The 20,042-nt window shown below is 42.8% G+C and overlaps 3 protein-coding genes and 1 pseudogene across 3 annotated transcripts; 2 read left to right on the plus strand and 2 right to left on the minus strand.

The window, feature by feature from the left end:
- On the plus strand, positions 894-5,268 carry LOC8059572 (annotated as a pseudogene).
- On the plus strand, positions 7,198-13,007 carry LOC8056074 (chromatin assembly factor 1 subunit A). Its single transcript, XM_002452093.2, has 12 exons — positions 7,198-7,521; positions 7,695-7,851; positions 7,946-8,041; positions 9,035-9,111; positions 9,816-9,895; positions 10,602-10,662; positions 11,026-11,093; positions 11,202-11,283; positions 11,401-11,487; positions 11,717-11,794; positions 12,386-12,505; positions 12,609-13,007. Exons 1-12 carry the CDS (start codon positions 7,354-7,356, stop codon positions 12,783-12,785), a joined length of 1,251 nt encoding a protein of 416 aa, XP_002452138.1. The 5' UTR covers positions 7,198-7,353; the 3' UTR covers positions 12,786-13,007.
- Positions 13,018-14,995, minus strand: LOC8056075 (stearoyl-[acyl-carrier-protein] 9-desaturase 5, chloroplastic). Its single transcript, XM_021459788.1, has 2 exons — positions 14,343-14,995; positions 13,018-14,256 (listed from the first exon to the last, which is right to left on the minus strand). The coding sequence occupies exons 1-2, from the start codon at positions 14,516-14,518 to the stop codon at positions 13,182-13,184; spliced, it is 1,251 nt and encodes a 416-aa protein (XP_021315463.1). The 5' UTR covers positions 14,519-14,995; the 3' UTR covers positions 13,018-13,181.
- Positions 16,928-19,637, minus strand: LOC8059573 (F-box/kelch-repeat protein At1g67480). The gene is made up of 4 exons (XM_002453833.2): positions 19,422-19,637; positions 19,083-19,151; positions 18,125-18,991; positions 16,928-17,907 (listed from the first exon to the last, which is right to left on the minus strand). The coding sequence occupies exons 3-4, from the start codon at positions 18,646-18,648 to the stop codon at positions 17,280-17,282; spliced, it is 1,152 nt and encodes a 383-aa protein (XP_002453878.1). The 5' UTR covers positions 18,649-18,991; positions 19,083-19,151; positions 19,422-19,637; the 3' UTR covers positions 16,928-17,279.

The following is a 20,042-nucleotide window of genomic DNA, read 5'->3' on the forward strand; positions in this document are numbered from 1 at the left end:
GACAAAACTGCAGGAGCACCCACCGCACAACTCAAACTTCTCACGGGCAAGATGAGTGTGGCACAAGAGCACATGCAGCAGCAGCTAGCCACTCTCTCTCTCAAAGTCAAATGCATGCATGCACTTGCCCAAAATAGCTGCGCGCACACAGCTGCAGCTCCCCAGGGCTCACACACGACAACAACATGTAAGTGAAATTCCAGTTCGGGCAGCATAAAATTCCAAGGACATGCTCAAGAAGCTGCTCCCAAACAGAGGATGTTCGGCTGGAAATATTTCCGAGTCAACCGGAAATTTAGTCAGCAGCTCGCACTTTTATTTTTCCATCCCTATTTAGGTGCTAACTTCACCCATATATATCAAAAATAAGATGGGTAATTAAGTTAGCTTTTCACAAATATTTTTAGGGTTAATTCTCATGCATCTCACCACGTCACTAAGCGTATTTAGTATATGCAAATGAGACTCACACTTAGTGGCACTAGATAACCATTGCAATTAAAGATTTCCCCTTTTTATAGTACGATTATCTATCCTAAATCCACTCACACCCACTAGGTGTCTTGAGTGGCAAAACAAAATGGCCCTATTAAAAATACCTTTGCCTTGAGCCCATTTTGTTTTTCTCTTTCTTCTTTTCTGAGTTGGAGCACTTGAATATCATCTTTTGGTCACCTCCATCAATATGACCATCATCTAGCTCCATCACATGGTGGGCACCAACCTATCTTTATATTACACTCATGACAAAGGTTAGTACACATAGGTTTCATCAATTATCCAAAACCAAACTAGAGTTTTCATGAAACCAAGTCAAGCAGCCCTGCTTGCTAATTTCAAAGGGTCTAGTGGCGAATACAATAGACAAACCATGTGCTAAGTTGATGGCTATTACTGCAAATCAATGTTGTCCACTTGTCCCTAACCAGGATATGCATTTACAAGAGTCAAGTATGTTTCCTGCATACCATCGGAAGCTCCTCTCGAGTTGAAGCTTTCCACTTCCCAGAACCCAGCCATGGCTGCTGTTGCTGCAGCTTTTGCAGGAAAAGCTGTTGCAACATCAACCATCTCCTACATCATCAACAAGGCCTTCGACCACCTCAAGGATAACAAGAAAGCTGGAGGTTTGAAGAGTACCAAAGCAAGGTTAGAGAAACTGCTCCCTCAGATCCAAGTAGTCTTTGACGCTGTCGACACAGAGCAGATCAGAGATCAAAGTGAGGCGCTGGATGCTTGGTTGTGGCAGCTCCGGGATGCCGTGGAGGAAGCTGAGGACGCCCTTGATGAGCTGGAGTATTACAAGCTTGAGGAAGAGGTGAAATTGCGAGATAGCAAGGTGAGTGGCTCTCTGCATAAGTACAAAGGCAAGCTCGTCCAGAAGTTTAATCACACGTTCAACACTGGATCTCTGAAGAGGCTGACGAGTGCTGTCAAGACTTTAGATGAGGCTGTTGCTGATGTTCAGCGTTTTCTCCCTGTTCTCAATCAGTTTGATAATGATAAGTTGAAGAAGCATAAACAAGATGTGGATTTCAGGAACTGGCGTGAAACAAGCTCACTGCCTCAAAGCCTGGTACTTGGCAGAGATAAGGAGAGGGAGACTATAGTTCACTGGTTGACCAAGGCTGGAAGCAGTGCATCTGAACGGGTCGTCAACAATATCCCTATATTCTCTATAGTTGGGATTGGTGGACTGGGGAAGACAACACTGGCCCAAGTTATATGCAATGATGATAAGGTGAAAGGTTATTTCGATCCGATCATCTGGGTTTGCGTTTCTTACTATTTTGATGTTGAGACATTAACAAGAAAGATTCTTCAAGATGTAACTAGACAACAAATAAACATTGTTGGTCTAAATGCTCTTCACAATGAGCTCAAGGAGAAATTGAGTTCCAAAACCTTTCTCCTTGTACTGGATGATGTGTGGAATGATGACAGAATAGATTATTGGGAAAATTTAGTACGACCATTGAGATATGGGAAGAGAGGGAGTAAGATATTGCTGACAACTCGAATGCAGTCGGTAGCTGATCTTGCTGCAAGAGCAATGCAGGAAGAATGCCATCCTCTGAAATTGAGTGGACTAGGAGAAACTAACCTTCTTGATCTACTGAACATGCATGCATTTTCTGGCGTTAATCCTGATAATTACAGAAATCTGCAGCAGATTAGCAAGAAAATGGTGGGAAAGCTCAGTGGTTCTCCATTGGCAGCAAAAGTTCTTGGTGGATTGTTGAACAGCAAAAGGGACAGTAGCACTTGGAACAGAATGTTGACATCGAGTATTCATAATATTGAACAGGGTAAGGAAGGGATCATGGCAGTATTGAGATTGAGTTATCAGCATCTACCAACTCATTTGCAGGCATGTTTCAGGTACTGCAGCTTATTTGGCAAAGACTATGAGTTTACAAAGGAAGAATTGGTCCACATATGGATGGGTTCGGGATTGATCCAACAGTTAATGGTTAACAAGACACCGGAGGCTGGGATGGAGTTAGTGGGTAACAAGACACCAGAGGTTATCGGGATGGAGTATCTGGATGCATTAACCAGGAAATCTTTTTTTGAAGTTAAATCAAGGCCTCGATCTAGTCGTGCTATAAGATGTAATATATTTGATGAATACTATGAAGAACTATATGTTATTCATGATCTTTTGCATGAGTTGGCTTGTTCTGCTAATGCATTAGAATTGACAGCAAATTTTCTGAAATGGTTCCAAAGACTGCTAGGCACATATGCACTGAAACTATAAATCCTAGTCTGGTTGAGCAAATCTCTCAAGCAAAGAAGTTGCGCACCCTTGTCATGCATTTTCAAGAGCAAGATCAGGCAGCGTAAGAACTAATGCTTCATAAAGTACTGGCCATCACAAAAAGCTTGCGGGTCTTGTCGCTAACCACAAATTCTATGTTGAAGCTGCCTGATGAAATTGGTGGTCTAGTGCACCTTCGCTACTTGTCTCTCATGTGGGGTCGTAATAAAATGACACGTTTCTGCTGGTTCCCCAAATCTGTACAGAGATTATACCACCTACAGATACTGAAGTTTGATGATCCCCAGCTTGCAGTTCCCATAAAAGGAGAAATGGAGGGAATATGCAATCTAGTTAATTTGCGGCATTTGCAGTTATCTTTTGTCATAATGCCTCTGATTCCTTATGTTGGAAAGCTGACTTCTCTCCAGGAGCTATATGGTTTCAGCATCCAACAGCGAAGTGGTTACACAATTGGTGAACTCAAGAATCTGAAGGGCATCTCCCATTTACACGTTTCAGGTCTTGACAAAGTAAAGAGGTGAAGCTGCTGAGGTCTTGCTGGACAAGAAAGACAATCTATCTGCATTAACACTTAGCTGGTCCCCAGGCTGTTCTGATTCTTGTGACCCCAGCAAAGCCGAGCAGCTTCTTGACAAGCTTGAACCACACCCAAACACCTGCAAAATGAAGATTCAAGAATATCCAGGTTCTCGGTCTCCATGTTGGCTGGAAAATCACAAACTCATTAATTTGACATATCTTTATATATGTGATTGTAGTAGGTTGCAGCGTCTTCCACCTATTGGGCAGCTGTCTTCTCTCCAGTATCTCTACATAATTAACATGAAATCCATCGACCGTGTGGATTCTTCATTTTATGGAAGCGAGAAACCTTATGGATTGCAATCCCTTAAGGCATTAGAGATTGGAGACATGCCTATATGCACTGAATGGGTTGGATTGGAGGGTGAGAACTTATTTCCCCAGCTTGACACACTTCTGGTGCGTGACTGTAAGGAGTTAAGACAGCTACCAAATGTACCTATCAGCATTCGACATGTTGAAATCCATAATGCTGGTCTGCAAGCTATACCACTGCCACCATGTTTAGGTGCAAGTTCCTCTTCATCGCCGAGGCCGGGCCTGTCTCTTTCAAAGCTAATAATTTCTAGCTGCCCAGATCTGGCAACTTTGTGGCAGGGCTACTCTCTTCCTGTTCTCGAGGAATTGTCAATCCAACAATGTGCGAGCCTGTCATGTCTACCAGAGGATTCATTTTGTACACCTTCTGTTCTTAAGGCCTTTGATATAGTGAATTGTCCAAATTTGAAGACAGGACACATCAGGTTGCCCCCTACGTTGAGATATTTCACTTTGGGATCGTGTGGTGATGCTGAAATTTCACTCATTTACTCATTGCAAGATCTCAGATCACTGATACGATTGTTTTTAGATGGGTGTGCAATGTCATTACTCCCTTCCGAAGTTTTTGTGTGTTTGACAGGGCTAATTTCTGTGGTGTTTAGCAACTGTGCAATGACATCTCTCCCCTCCGCGCAAGACTTTGCAAGACTGACAAATCTTGAAAATGTAGACATCTGGGATTGCAAGGAGCTACTTTCACTGGATGGAATTCAAGGGCTTGGCTCGCTCACATCCCTGGTAATCATTGGTTGTGACAGCCTTGTTCAAGATTCGCCTGACATATCAGGGGAGGGTGCTGATCTGTCCGGTTGTGCCTTGGAGATCAGCGAGCTTGATATTTACCACCCATCTCTCTTACTCAAAGAGCCATTACGGAGCATGGCCATTGTGAAGAGGCTCCGAATTTCTGGCGGTCCTGAACTAAGACTTTTACCTGGGGAGTGGCTTATGCACAACTGTCAAGCCCTAGAAGATATAATAGTGCGTGATGCTTCCCATTTGCAATGTTTACCACAAGAGATTGCAAGTCTTGCCTCCCTGCAGTCATTGCAGATATCCAATGCAAATCTGATCCAGATGCTTCCAGATATGCCTGCATCTCTGAGTACTCTACGCATCAACAAATGCCACACCGAGCTCAAGGAACGCTACAAAAAGAATGTAGGCCCTGATTGGGGCAAGATTGCACACATTCACGATGTGGATATTTCTTAATATGTGGTACGTGACGTCGAATGGGATCTGATAAAGGAAAGCTTGTCTGAATCTGTTGTTTACTATATATATATATGCACTGTGGCACTCGCGGATGAAATGCATTTGTTGATACGACTTGGAACTATGCAGTTCTCTATCACGCTTTTCCTTTTACGTTCTGAATTGTAATCGATATATTAGCATCACCAGGTGTATTTGCATTTTCATTTATGACAAATGTATGGAGTATGGACCGGGGCATTGTGCTCAGTGATGACAAAGTTAGCTGAAACTTTCAGTAAGTTGTAAGGCATGATCGGATATGCCTTTTAGTTTTGACTGAGTTATTCCTGTTGACATGTCATCATTGATCTCGTTACGATTATTGGCTTTTGGCTAAACGCTGTAATCAACTCCCCCTGCTGTGCCATTGTCATTTCTGTTTTGTTATCAGTGGATACACATCTTTGAGCTTCTTACACTTTCATGTGTTTTTGTCTTGCAGGTGCGCTTGCTTGAATTAGGTTCCTGGTATACTTGGGTCTTGTTTAGTTCCCGAAGGAAAAAATTTCATGACAGTGTAACACTTTTGTTTGTTTGTGGTAATTATTGTCTAACTATAACTAGGCTCAAAAGATTCGTCTCGTCAATTCCGACCAAACTGTGCAATTAGTTTTTATTTTTGTCTATATTTAATACTCCATACATATGTCTAAATATTCGATGTGACGGAGAATCTCGAAAAATTTTGAGTTTTTTTTGTTGGAAGTAAAGGCAGTCAGATGTCTATCGATTTTTAGCATCTATCTTGCACCTCAGTTTGCAATTTTAAGGCCTTGTTTAGTTCGCAATAATTTTAGTTTTTGGCTACTGTCTACGTTACATGAGTACGGGTACGAGTATCCGATACAATACGTATCGGATACGCGGATAGACACTTTCTCAAAAGAAAACCCACTAAAATGATGTATCCGAGTATCCGTATCCGCGTATCCGACGAGTATCGGATACGGATACGTCACCTCCTTTGGAGTATCCGTGTAACATAGGCTACTGTAGCACTTTCGTTTTTATTTGACAAACATTGTCCAATCATAAAGTAAGTAGACTCAAAAGATTCATCTCACGTTGGTTTTTATTTTCATCTATGTTTAATACTCCATGCATGCGACCAAAGATTCGATGTGACGGAGAATCTTAAAAATTTTTAGGAACTAAACGAGGCCTAATTGCAAAATAACGTAACACTCAGTGTCGGATGATACAATAAAAGGACCAAACCGGAGCATGCAACCTAGCTCGAAGTATAAAATGCTGGTGTGGTCAGAATGGTACAGGAACACATTCATGATGTTGGAGTAAGAAAAAAAAAAGTGATATCCAGCGGCTTGCTCGGCTGCGATTTTTAAAACAGCTGTAACGTCTGCGGCGGCTGCGGAATTTATTTCTCCTATATATGAACCCTAACATTATAGGGTGACTCAAATTGAGGCCTTGTTTAGTTCCCAAAAAATTTTACAAAATTTTTCAGATTTCCAATTATATCGAATTTTTAGACGTATGCATGAAGTATTAAATATAGACGAAAATAAAAACTAATTACACAGTTTGGTCGGAATTGACGAGACGAATCTTTTGAGCCTAATTAGTCCATAATTGGATAATATTTGTCAAATACAAACGAAATTGGTATTATTCACATTTTGCAAGTAAACAAGGCGTGACTATAGAGGTGTACTGTTAGGATTTTTACTGGAACTTTGACTATACAATCCTAATATGAATATGACTCCTATTTGCATGAATGAATATATATAAATGACTTCTCTATCTCTCTTGAAATAAAATGAGATAGCATCTAAAAACTGGTACTTTTAACTTTCTTGTTGTTATTGACTTATTGTTACTTGTTAAACTTTTTTTTGGGAGTTTTGACTCCCTTAAAATTGGCCTCAATGGCAATGGTAAGGCCTTGTTTAGATCCAAAAACTTTTTGGATTTTGACACTGTAGCACTTTCATTTTTATTTAACAAACATTGTCCAATCATGGAGTAACTAGGCTTATAACATTCGTCTCGTGATTTACAAGTAAACTGTGCAATTAGTTATCTTTTTTTATCTGTATTTAATGTTTCATGCATGTACCGGGAATTTTGTAAAGTTTTGGGTTTTTGGGTGCATCTAAATAAGGCCTAAATAATAGTGAGGTGATTCTGAACCTGCCAGGAACGTAACGGAATGGAAACCGTAACACGTTTGTTCGGAAACGAATCTGAGCGAACCTCGTCATCGTCTCGACTCCACTCCCGTCTCCCCGTTTTCTCCCCCAACTCGTCATTAACTCCTTAAAAACCTCGCGAGAAGAGTCGAGAGCGCGAGCACCTACCTGTGTCGCCGATTTGGCCCCAAATCCGCTGAGGGGCTCGAGCCGATCAAGGCGTCATCTGCGGCTGCGGCGGCGGCAATGGCGGGGCTGTCGCTGCGGTGCGGCGACTGCGGCGCGCAGCTGCGGAGTGTGGAGGAGGCGCAGGCGCACGCCGAGGCCACCAACCACGCCAACTTCGTCGAGTCCACCGAGGCCGTCCTCAACCTTGTCTGCTCCGACTGCGGCAAGCCGTGCCGCTCCCAGACCGTAAGATCCCACCCACCACCACCCTTCCCCTCTCTTCGTCTCTCCGAATTCCCCGTCGGATTTCGGTGCCTCGTAGTCCCTCGTAGATTCAATCCGGTGCGCGTGGCGTGATTCGTGGTGCGATTCCGATCGCGTATGCGCTCGATGCTTACTGATTCCGCGGCTGTGCGCAGGAGGTGGACCTGCATACCAAGCGCACGGGCCATACGGAGTTCGCGGACAAGACCGCGGAGGCGGCCAAACCCATCGATCTCGAGGCGCCGCTTAAGCCGGCCTCCGAGGATGCCATGGACGTCGACGCCTCGGCCTCGGCGAGCGCGGAGCCACAAGGTTTGGTGGTTGTTTCCATTGTCTCGGCCTAGTGAGCGTTGATGCTGTTACTTGCTGACTAACAATTGTGCTGTATGTATTATGGTTGTGGCAGAGATGGTTGTCCCGGAGGTGAACAAGGAGATGCTCACGGACCTTGAGGGCATGGGTTTCTCAACAGCCCGCGCCACTAGGGCGCTTCACTTCTCTGGTATGTTTATTAGTGATGTTGTCGGCTTCTCTTGCTGTAATGTTTCGAGTGCTTTGACTGAAATCAGGAAGTCTTACACTTGCGATTTTGTGGCCTTGGTCAGAAAATTTTCTTCATTATATATAAGAAGCCTGGATAAATGTACAATTCATGATGCCTTGTTTTTTTTTACTGGATTTTGAATATTGGATATTATCCCTAGTTGATCATTTGCAAAGTTAAAAAAAGTTGTTTTGCCTTCATTAGGAACATATGCTGTCAAGAGAATAAACCTGCATCTAACCAATGGTACTGTCCTTTAGAGAAGATTTAGGATGAAACAGCAGTAGTCTAAGGATCTGCTTAGGCTATTTACCTTGTATGATACTCAGGATTTTTCACTCTTCGAAGAACAAATAATATTTCCGTTATCTAACATATTATTTCTCCAACTTGGATTTATAAGGTTCTGTAGCAAACTGCTATGCTAGACTGCAAGGAGAGTACAATGCATGAATAGTTGATTTTTTATGCCACCAAGATACTTTAGAAATGCTACTTGTAAGTCAAGACTTTCGATGTCTGACTTAAAGTTCTATCATGACTTAAACTTGGATTTATAAGTATTTGCTTCACAATGGAATTATCTGCAAGGATGAATTCCATCCATTTCCACTACTGCTTTTGCAAGCCCGAATTGATCTGTTATGATTGTAATTGGACACATTTTGTATGCATGAATGCTTATGGACTGAATTTGTTATATGACTGAACAAAAGAAATGCATGGATGCTGATATGTCTGCTAGGCTTTTGAGAACTCATGTTAAGGTTGATTCGTATTCTTAACTAGTAACTCTTGTTGATTATAGTGAACAAAGAAATTACTTCAGCGTCTGAATATTCCAATGTGTTGCCGACTATTTGGTGCTTCTATTGATATTACCTCGTCTAATTGTAACGCAAAACTACAATGAAAATTCGTCCTTTGGTGACCCATTTGCTTTTACTATAGGTAATAGCACCATTGAAGGTGCTATTAACTGGCTTTCTGAGCACCAGGAGGACGCAGATATTGATGAGATGCCTCTGGTATGATGATATTCTTCTTTCACATTTTCAGAGTTCAGTGTTTGGTTCCTTTGATTCTCTGGCGGTGCTTGTCTGCTCCCCTATTAAAAAGTCGGGTGTTCTTGAATCTTGATGTAACAATATATGTCTTGCTAGTGAGTGGCTTCATAGAAGAACTTGTTTCAACAACCTTTATAAGTTTTATCATTGTAGTTCCTGTGCCTATCACAATTTTTAATCTTTGTGTTATATTCTTCAAATCTCTGCAAGCAACGATTTTGATCCATATTGAGGATATATCAAATCCGGCATATTTATGTGCTTCACATGTACCAAATGCGTCATTTGTAATGTTCTTCACATGTTCCAAGAAATGACAACAACATATGATCATCACATTTTTTTTTTTAAAAAAATCCAGTTGGAAGCTGACTTGAAGTACATATTGTTGGTTTGAACTAGGCAACTAGTTTATGCCACATTGCATTGCCAAAGTTTGCCCATTTATACTTTGCTTCCACATGCATGATTAGGATGGACATTGACGATGCAAATATTCCACTGCCACTGAACTTCCACACTAGGTTTCATGTGTTCCACAAAGCTTTGGCTAGTTATTCTCAGTGGGGCATAAGTTAGCTATTGTTTATTTCTTTGTTATACCAATACTTCATAAAAAAAAAACTTCTCCAACTCCTACAAGTTAACCATCTTTCATTCTTTAGGTACCGGCTAATTCAAAAACAGAGGCTAACAAACCTAGCCTGACTCCTGAGGAAATGAAGATTAAAGCACAGGAGCTAAGGTGCTTTTATGAACCTGAACCTTTCTTATGTATATCATGGGCTGATGGTTAAATAGTTGCTTTAAAAATGGTTTTTGTTGTTGACGTTGCTAGTTCTGAGTTAGCTCACTAGTATTTGAATATTTTATGTGATTGGTGTGTTCCAGCTATCTGAATATCTGATACACCCTCTTGGTCTTCTATATAGCTGTTGAACAGTAAGAAATCATTCATTTTATTTTCCTTTGAGAACATAACCAATATATTCGATGTTGATGAACAAATCATTTGTTACTTGTGTATACTGTATAATGATGACATGTGATCTGCTCTAAATCAGTGGTGGTTTTGTTGCATTATTATGACCCTGCTGAAGAGTTCTGAAGTGTGCCCTTTTGTGGTGCTTGCCTGCTTGGATCATTGGATGATAAAAGACCCTGATAGAAGTTACACATGGAACCCTTAAAGTTTCAGTCACAGATAATACTGGGAAAATCATATTTTCTTAAAAGCAAACTTACCATTTTTTTAACACTATGTTAAAAGGAACTTCTTTTTTATGTTTGCTCCTAGTTGTAGATTTAGGAAGTCAGAATGGTTTGGGCATACCAAATGATTTGACCATAGTTTTCAGTTTTTCACTTTCTATAACTGTTTATTCTTTGACGAATGTGGGATATTTTCTTTGGAGACATCATATACTGAAACTTTCCCTGTCCATTTGTAGGGAGCGTGCACGTAAGAAGAAAGAGGAAGAAGAAAGAAGAATGGAAAGAGAAAGGGAGAAGGTATTTTCTCAACTCTCCTTTTACCTTACTGCTACTTGTGCTCGTCTGTTCCACTGGTTCTCTAATAAACAAATATTAAAGTTTGAGACTGTTTACATTGATTGTGGTTCATGAATATTATATTTTTTAGATGTCAAATAAATCAGTAAGTAAACCATAACAATCTCCCTGTACATATTTGTATACACAAACCAGTGCACTGAATCTAAAGTGTAGAACTGATCAGATATCAGAGGGATTATTGTTTATAGACTAACCTTGTAGACCATTAGGCGCTACAGATCATTTATTTATTGAGTTATTGAAATATGCTATAACCTGAACAGTACAGATTGAACAATTGGACATTTTAACATTTTCCAGGAAAGAATACGAATCGGAAAAGAACTTCTTGAAGCCAAAAGAATTGAGGAACAAAATGAAAGGAAACGGTTGGTTTTCTTTCCTTCTCTTTGATTTGTTTATTTCCCTTTCTTTTGCTTCTGTTTGATTTACTGTGCTCATTCCCTGTTGATTAACTTCTTTTCCACCATTTGAAGCATGATAGAACTGCGAAGACTTGAGAAAGAGGAGGAGAAAAGAGCTAGAGAAAAAATCCGCCAGAAATTAGAAGAAGATAAGGTTTCCAGTTTTTCTCCACTTCATCATCAAGAATCTTTCTTGCTTTGTCATCCAATTTTTGACCGATGTAGAAAATGCTATTTAATTGGGCCTTAAAATGTTTTCTTGGGTTCTCAGGCTGAAAGGAGAAGGAAACTAGGATTGCCACCAGAAGACCCAGCAGCTGCCAAACCAAGTGCACCACCTCCTGTTGAAGAGAAGAAGGTATTTTCTTTTAAATCTGGAATTTCCCATTACTAAGATGGCTATAGTTTAAGCATCATTTTGTTACATTTTTAAGCTCACGGTTTGCCTGACCTATTGGACTGTGAGATGAAAATTGTTAAGAGTATTATACTTCGTAGGCGAAAATATTTCTTCTATTAGTCTGCTAAGTTAATCTTAATTCATTCTTGTTTTTTTATTTAACTCACTGCGGTATATGAATCTGCAGAGTGCATTACCTGTCAGGCCAGCCACAAAGGCAGAGAGGATGAGGGATTGCCTAAGAAATCTTAAGCAACAGAACAAGGTATAGTGTGTAGTTTGTACATTGAGATCTGCTTATTTCTTTTTCTTAACACATTTGCTTTGGAAATCCATCCATTTGCTGTCTTCTTTCATTCTTTTGATTACTTGATAGAGTAGCTGCTAGCTGGGTACATATACTTTTAAATTAAGGTTTATGTATAAATATTACTGTAGATGTAAAACTAGTCATTCTATTTTTAAAAAGGCTGAAGTAATAAATTGCACTAACAAGATGCAAGCTTTGTAGATACATCGCCTTTAACTGTAAGTAGGCAATCAGGTCGAAAAGCTGTGCTAGGTGAACAAATTAGTCTTCCAGACATGGTGGTTATATATAAGAAAAATATAACAAAACTATAGGTGTCATGCTGCACATAACCTAGTATTGGTAGTTTAGACAGTAGGGATGGACTGCACAGTTTCTCAAATACAAAGAGGATTTTTTTTTTTGACAAGTACAAAGAGGACTTCATCAGCTCTAAAATGCGAAGAGAATCAGGCTTCACAGACTTGTTTAATTTGTTTAATTTTATGATGTTCAACCATTGACGTTGAAATTTATGTACCCACATGTCCTTTTTTTTTTTGACAGGATGATGATGCTAAAGTGAAGAGGGCGTTTCAAACACTCCTTACTTACATTGGAAACGTTGCTAAAAATCCTGATGAGGAGAAATTTAGAAAGATCAGGTTGACGAATGCAACATTTCAGGTAAAAATAATTCTTGAAATTTGGGGGAGTGCTTGCTTTGCTGTTGACCTTGTTAAAGAATAATGAGATCGATAACGTGCTGTTTATTCACCCCACCTTGCAGGAGAGGGTTGGAAATCTGCATGGGGGCATAGAGTTCCTGGAGCTCTGCGGATTTGAGAAACTCGAAGGCAACGAGTTTTTGTTTTTGGCAAGGGAAAAAGTCGACAAGGCGATCCTGAACACAGCTGGAGCCGAGCTGAATTCTGCCATCACCAATCCTTTCTTCGGAGTCCTTTGAGGAGTCGTAAAAAAAAACTAGTACAATGTATACTCAAACCGCTTGGTTTCTCCTTTGCTTGACGTCAATTGTGTCTACTTGGCGCCAACTGTAGATTTCAAGTCTGTGGTCAGTCAGATTTTACGAATTATCAGATCGAGTTCACATACTACTTCCGTACATTACTGAGGCAACTTGCTCTGCATATGTTTTCATATCCCGGCGACTGGGATTTTTCAGATATATCATCGCTTCGCTGACCTAATCTGACGCGTTTTACAACGAATTCACTTATTAAGTGTTAATAACGATCACCGGATCATCTTTAATTATAGACTATATAGTAATCATCTCATGAAGAAGTGGAAGTCGGCAAATCCGTCCCAGCCATTCACCATCATCATCATCTTTAACCGATCAGAGCTGGACCTGTCGGCCGTGAATCCAGCTGAATGGCGCGAACTCCGTGTCCTTGTCCTTGGCCTTGTCGTGCGCCCTCTCCTCCAGCCTCCTGAACCGTGGCCCCAGCTCGCACACGAACTCCTGCGCGCGGCGGCCCTCCCCGGACAGCCCCGTGAGGTCCTGGACGCCCCAGCGGCGGACCAGGAACTCGAGGATGTCGGCGTAGTCCCTGGCCGTGTACACCCCGAGGCGCTGCGCGACGGCGCTGAACCGCGCGAAGAGCGCGTCGTCGTGGCCGTCGTACATGAGGTGCGCGGGCATGGCCACCTTCTTCCTCATGGTGTCGGCGAAGGCGCGCACCGTGTAGTCCGGGTCCACCTCGAACAGCTTGGCGACGATCCGCTCGTACGCCGACTCGTGCCGCTTCTCGTCGGCGGCGATGGTGCCGCAGATCTGCGCCAGCTTGGCGTCGCCGTACCGCCTGGCGTGGCGCGCCGTGTTGCCGTGGGAGATGAAGGTGGCGCGCTCCTGGAACGAGGTGTAGACGAAGCCCATGTACGGGTTGGTCTCCGTCTTGGGGTCCATCCCGGAGGCGATGAGGTACTGGATCGTCTTCTCGATCTGCCTCATGTCCACCCTCCCCGTCAGGAAGAGGTACTTGTTCATGAGGTCGCCGTGCCGGTTCTCCTCGGCGGCCCACGCCCTGGTCCACACCGCCCAGCTGGTGGCGCTGGCGCCGGTCTCGTCGCGGACGCCGCCATCAAGGGTGTTGAGCATGGTCTGGTACGTCGGCAGCGCCTCCTCGGTCACCATGTCGCCCACGAAGCAGACCAAGTAGTCGTCGGGGATCTCCTGGGCGCGCTCCCGAAGCTCGCGGACGTCGTCGGCGAAGGACTCGGAGGCGGCGTCGGGGAGGTAGTCCTGCGGCTGCCACGACCGCTCCACGGGCTTGAGGAGCACCAGGATGTTGTCCGCCGCCCACGAGTCCAGCGACTCGAAGATCTCCCGCTTCTGCGGCGGCAGCGAGTGCGCCACCGGCCGGTGCACCTCGCGAGGAGGCGCGAACGGCTTCCTGCTCGGAGCTCTCACCCTTCATTGTATTCGTTCATCGCAAGATTAGTCACAAGACACGCGCGCGGGAGAAGGAAGCAATAGAGTGGAGAAGGCAGAGCTCACTGGGCTGCGGAAGCCATGGCCACCACCGAGGAGAAGGATCTCCTCCTGCTCACCGAGCAATGAGGACGCGTCGCCGCTGCCGGGCAACGGAAGGGGCCGCAGGAAGGGAACGATGATGCCGCCACCGCCGCCGCCATTGGAGACATGCCGACCGCCGCCGCTGCCATGGGAGACATGACCGCCGCCACTTTGAATCTCCGGGATGCTCTAGCTAAGCTACAGTACACGTGAGGGTGAGGCTAGGATCGTGGCGAACAATGGGCGATCGGCAATTCGATTCCAATGCGGTACTAGCTAGCTAGCTAACTAGGCGGGTAGTATAAGCGTGGCGCGTGTCTACAGGTGCTTGCGAAGCTCAAACTGGTCACCATCGCATGAAGAATGCATGATGCATGCTGTCGTGTCCGGTATCCTTCTGTCCGGCTCCAGAGGGGAAAGAGAACGAACAAGAGGATTTCTGAATTTTGCTTCTGTTTATTTAATTTACAGTCCACACCCATATGTAATCGTTCCTATAGTGGACACCGAAACCGTCTAAAAATCTTGCACGAACACATCAGCGAGCTAGGTAGAGGAAACATCATTCAGATAGGTTCCTGGAGAAGGTTCAGGGTGAAACAGCAACTGACTTAGGCCTTGTTTAGTTCCGAAAAGATTTCGGATTTGGGTACTGTAATATTTTTGTTTGTTTATGGTAAATATTGTTCAATCATAAACTAACTAGGCTTAAAAGATTCGTCTCGTAAATTACAGACAAACTGTGCAATTAGTTTTTGTTTTCTTTTATATTTAATGCTTCATACATCACTAGTACAGACACATACTGTACAGGCGGCTGGAAACCCATTTTTACTGGCGTTTTTCAGCACCGCCTGCGCTGGAGGCAAGTAGAAATGGGACATTTGTACATACGATAACTAAGAACCGCCTGTAAAAATAAATTTCTACAGGCGGTTTAGTTATGTGAACCGCCTGTAGAAATGTTTTTACAGAAAATACAAAATCGACTTTTAAAAATAGAAAAAAAATATTTTAATTATAGGGGAAGGTCGCAAGTCGCGCTTTTTTTTCGCGTAAAATCGCGTGTTTCGCGGCTGGTGGAATTCGAACCTGAGACTTTATATTTTAATTATAGGGGAAGGTCGCAAGTCGCGCTTTTTTTTCGCGTAAAATCGCGTGTTTCGCGGCTGGTGGAATTCGAACCTGAGACTTTGCCCTTGCGCGTAACCTCCTCTACCACTCCACCTATCACTCACTTTGTCTATATTAGAGTTTAGTTCCCCACATATTATCACAAACCGAGCATATATTGATTATTTGAGGCCCTAAACGGATTCCAATAGAAAAGTTGTCAACTACAAAGTTTCATAACTTTTTAAGATCTACAACTTTTATATTGGAAGTTTTTCCATCCGTGGTCATTTACAAAATTTGAATTTCAAATTTAAGAAATTCAAACGTAGTTTTCGACGACAAGATGATGTCAAATGAAAAAATTATCAACTACAAAGTTTCATAACTTTTCGAGATCTACAACTTTCATTTTGACAGTTTTTTCAAACAAGATCATTTGAAAAACTCAAAAAAATAAATTTCAAATTATTTCTACAGGCGGCTTTCCTAACAAAGTAGAAATATGATTTTTACAGGCGGTTTCTTAGGAGAACCGTCTGTAGAAATACATGATTTCTACAGGCGATTTTGTTAGGAAAACCGCCTGTAGAAATATGATTTTTTAGTGGCGGTTCCTTAGGACAACCGCCTGTAGAAATGCAATGCATCTTTCGTAGTTCTGACACCGCCCTTTTTACACCACAGGCGCGTGATAACTACAACCGTCTGTAGTATAAAAAAGAGGCGTCGGCGTTGTACTCTTTTCTACTAGTGCATGTGACACAAGATTTGATGTGACAGAAAATCTTGAAAAGTTTTTGAATTTCGAGGTGAACTAAAAAGGCATTACATTCCATGTATCCGCTATTATGTTGTACTGTAAATGCAAATTCGAAATACATAAATACACAGTACAATAACGTCTGACGGCTTGGCTATGCTGAGACGACACGACGTACAGTACAATCCTGCTGTACAAAACGACCTGATTTGATTCAGTCTGCACTGCAAAAGGCTGGGATATATGGCAATGGATCTGCTACAAACTCATCTCCTATGCAAACTGTGAATATATATATATATATATATATATATATATATATATATATATATATATATATATATATATATATATATATATATACACACACACACACACGGCATTACTACATCTACTGTTATTCCCGGCCCAGATATAGGGCATCATTTACAAGCCTGATACAAGTAAAACGTATTCTCTGCATCATGAAACAATCAATCAAGACTTGCAAGATTAAATCCAACGGGGTCGTCACAGGTAGGAATGTACTTGAGCAGCTCATCTATTCTCAAATGAAGGCTCTACACGTAGGCGCTGGCACGGTTTTCTTGTAAACTGTCTGCTCCAGAATCTTAATCCTGCATCTCATTAATGAAATTTGAGCGCGGGCTATACTTTCAGCTGCAAATAAGAAAAGGCAACTACTTAATCATGTCCAACAACATAAACCTTTCTACTGAGCATCAGTTGACAACACCACGCTGTCGTTATCATGTGAGTGCCAGCAAAAAAGATCAAATCAACCCAAGACCCAAACGGCCAGAGTTCAATACAGGTGAAATGAGAATACATCATGACGCTTCAGCAACTCAATGAACTGAAACATAAATGTCCTATTCATTATTTGTCGATGCGACACACAAACTAAAATTTGAAGAAACAAGATTGCACTTGAGACCAAACAAAGCCAGCCTCATCTGAACTCTAAAATATGAAGGCAAGCGGGATTCCATCCTATATGAAGAACTCTAAAACTGCCGCATCCCACGCATTCAAGGGCATCATCAGGCTTTGATGGTCACGCTGCACAGGCAAGAACCTGATGGCTTCAGCTTCGATGTGCACCACTCAGACCCCATCGGAGCTGCAGGATCATACATCAGCGTCTGATACCCAGGCTCTTCCTCCAGAGGGAAGAGCAGCAGCTTGTCCTCATGTACCCCAAAGGAAAAACGAGTGCTTGAGCTACCAGTAAGCGGCACGGGGACCTTCTGCCAGGAGTTGTCAGCCGGGTTGAAGATTGCTAGAGACCTCTGGTTCTTCCACTCGATGCAGAAGAGCTTCTCGCCGAGGACTGCATGAGCCGTGACCATCACACAGCCGTTCTTGACCTGGTCCCAGGCATGGTTATTAGGATTGTACACGTCAACAAAACGGGAGTTGCCAATTGTGAAGCTTGAACGGCCACCCATGACATAGAGCTTCCCTTCAAAGCTGCACCCGAAGCAGCCCCACCGTGGTCTCCGTAGGCCCTCAATCAGTGTCCATTTATTCTGTTCTAGATCATAAACTTCGACGCTAGATAAACTCTCGCCATTTGGACCAAATCCGCCAGCAACATATATCACCCCATTGACCTCTGCACAGGCAAAGTCACACCGAGCTACATTCATCTTAGCAAGAACAGTCCACCTGGGCAACAAGAGCATAAATGAATCAGCCAAATAAGTCAAAATATTCAGTCCTTAATATGCATCTGAATAATACATTAGTATCAGAGTTGATGAGTTTTTCTTGAATGCATTTAGATTCTTTCAGTATGCTGGTCATCTGAATTCTGTGACATTAGCAAGATCACTTAGAAATGAACAGAATCTTCCATAGTATAATTATGAGAACCCAAGCATACCTGTTAAGGCAAGAATCATATTGATAAACCTCATCTGAAACACAATCTTTCCCATGGTCAGCGGAATAGCCAGCAATAATAAAGAGCTTCCCACCAATAACAACCACACCGAACCCAGCTTTGGTTAGTCCAGGCATACGCGGAAGAGGGCTCTGCTTTTGCCCTGAACACTCTAGGATCTCCCAGTGCGACCCCTTTGCGCCAGCATCTGGAGTCAAGACATACACCCACTCCTCAAGTTTCCCAACCTCCTTCCTCACAGCTATGAGTTCCTTGCTCTCAAGAAATGACATCCACCTCTTGGAAACTGCACCCATGACAGGAAAATGAGTACGAGGAACAAGGGCAAGACATATCTTTGCCAAGTCTTCAGGCAAGCCTGGTATTAGATCACAGTATGAATCGAATTCCTCCTGGGGCATGAGCCCTGAATAGAGTTTGGGTCTTGTAGGAGGCTTGAGTTGCATCCTTGCTCGGAAGCACGTCTGTGAATGAGCAAGATGTTCTTGTGACACAGCAAGCATTATGAGATGCAGCAGAAAGCACCTCAACCTTGGCCTCCTCTCGCAAGCCAACAAGAACAAAAAACCTTGGCTTACTTATAGACCCTTCTCTACTATAAATGACAATGGCTGAAAGGGAAGGATTCGTGGAACCCGTCGCCGATGGGAATGGTCAGAGACAAGGGTTTGAATGATGCCGAGATTAGGTTCTTCAACTTTGATGCCTCTGTTTTCGTTGCCCTTGCTGTATCAAATGCCATCCGATCGTGAGAGACTGCGGAATGGATCTTCCTTGTAGAATCAGCAGAGCTCTCCTTATTGACGCGGTAGAAACAGTTTCCGCCCTTACACATGGCCCCAATATCTACAGACACAAATGAAACGTGCGGCTATATGTTAGCTGAAAAGAAAACTGTACCATTTCTTTCCAGAGAGAAAAAGGAGGAGATGAATACCTATGTCCATATAAATCCGTATCACAATTAACCAGCAGTAGCATCCATTTCTCACGCAAGTCTAATTGCCTGCAATCATCAAAAGAAACTTGACCGAGTTAACAACAGATTGACTTCAGCTTCTGAACAATATTTCACCATGAAGTAGGTGGCGCAAGCAAAAGGATATGGGTGTACACATGTACGCCTGATGATTTTTGCAAAACAATCGAAGGTAGTAGGCATAATACAGGCATCTACACTTGTAACTAGATCAGATCCGACCACAGATACCAAAAAGCTAAGAATTGGAAGCTCGGTTCCGCACAGCAGGAAGGGAAGCCAAAGGGGCGGGCGTACCTGGTGGTGCTCGTCGCCGGCGAAGGGCCCGAAGAAGACCTTGGTGGCACCTGGCGTAGGGCAGCGACGGTTGGTCGGTCGCCCAGTCGCCGCCGAGATTGAGGGAGAGAGAGAGAGAGAGAATGCGCACGCTGGGCTGGGGGTGGGAGAAGAAGGAGAGGGAGGCAGGCCGCGGGGTCCGTGCTGGATGGAGGCTGTAGAGACTTGTCTGATATAATAACAGCTAGCTGTCGTATCTATATATATAATATAATAAAAGATAAATTTATATAGGAGCGGTGGTTTTATGCAGGGCAGTTTGGGCATGTCATTATAAAGGAAATCATGTGTTCTTCCAAATTGGCGTGTGTGTGCAAGGAAAAAAAAAAGGCTTGTTTGCCTATTATTATTATTATTGCTTATTATTATTATTATTATTGGAGGAAAAGTTATTTGATGTGAACATAAACTTATATTTTGTGAAGTGACGCATCTCTAAATTTGTCATTTATGTGTGCTCGGCCAATTTAGACCGCGCTTGGTTTTCTGCCTGGGGCCTTCATACATTCTTTCTAATTTAAGTAGGTGCTTTAGGTGATTCTCCAAACTCATTGTTTAGAGCGTCTCGAGGAATACTACTCC

This window comes from Sorghum bicolor, chromosome 4, assembly GCF_000003195.3.
Source record: "Sorghum bicolor cultivar BTx623 chromosome 4, Sorghum_bicolor_NCBIv3, whole genome shotgun sequence".
NCBI classification, from domain to species: Eukaryota; Viridiplantae; Streptophyta; class Magnoliopsida; order Poales; family Poaceae; genus Sorghum; species Sorghum bicolor.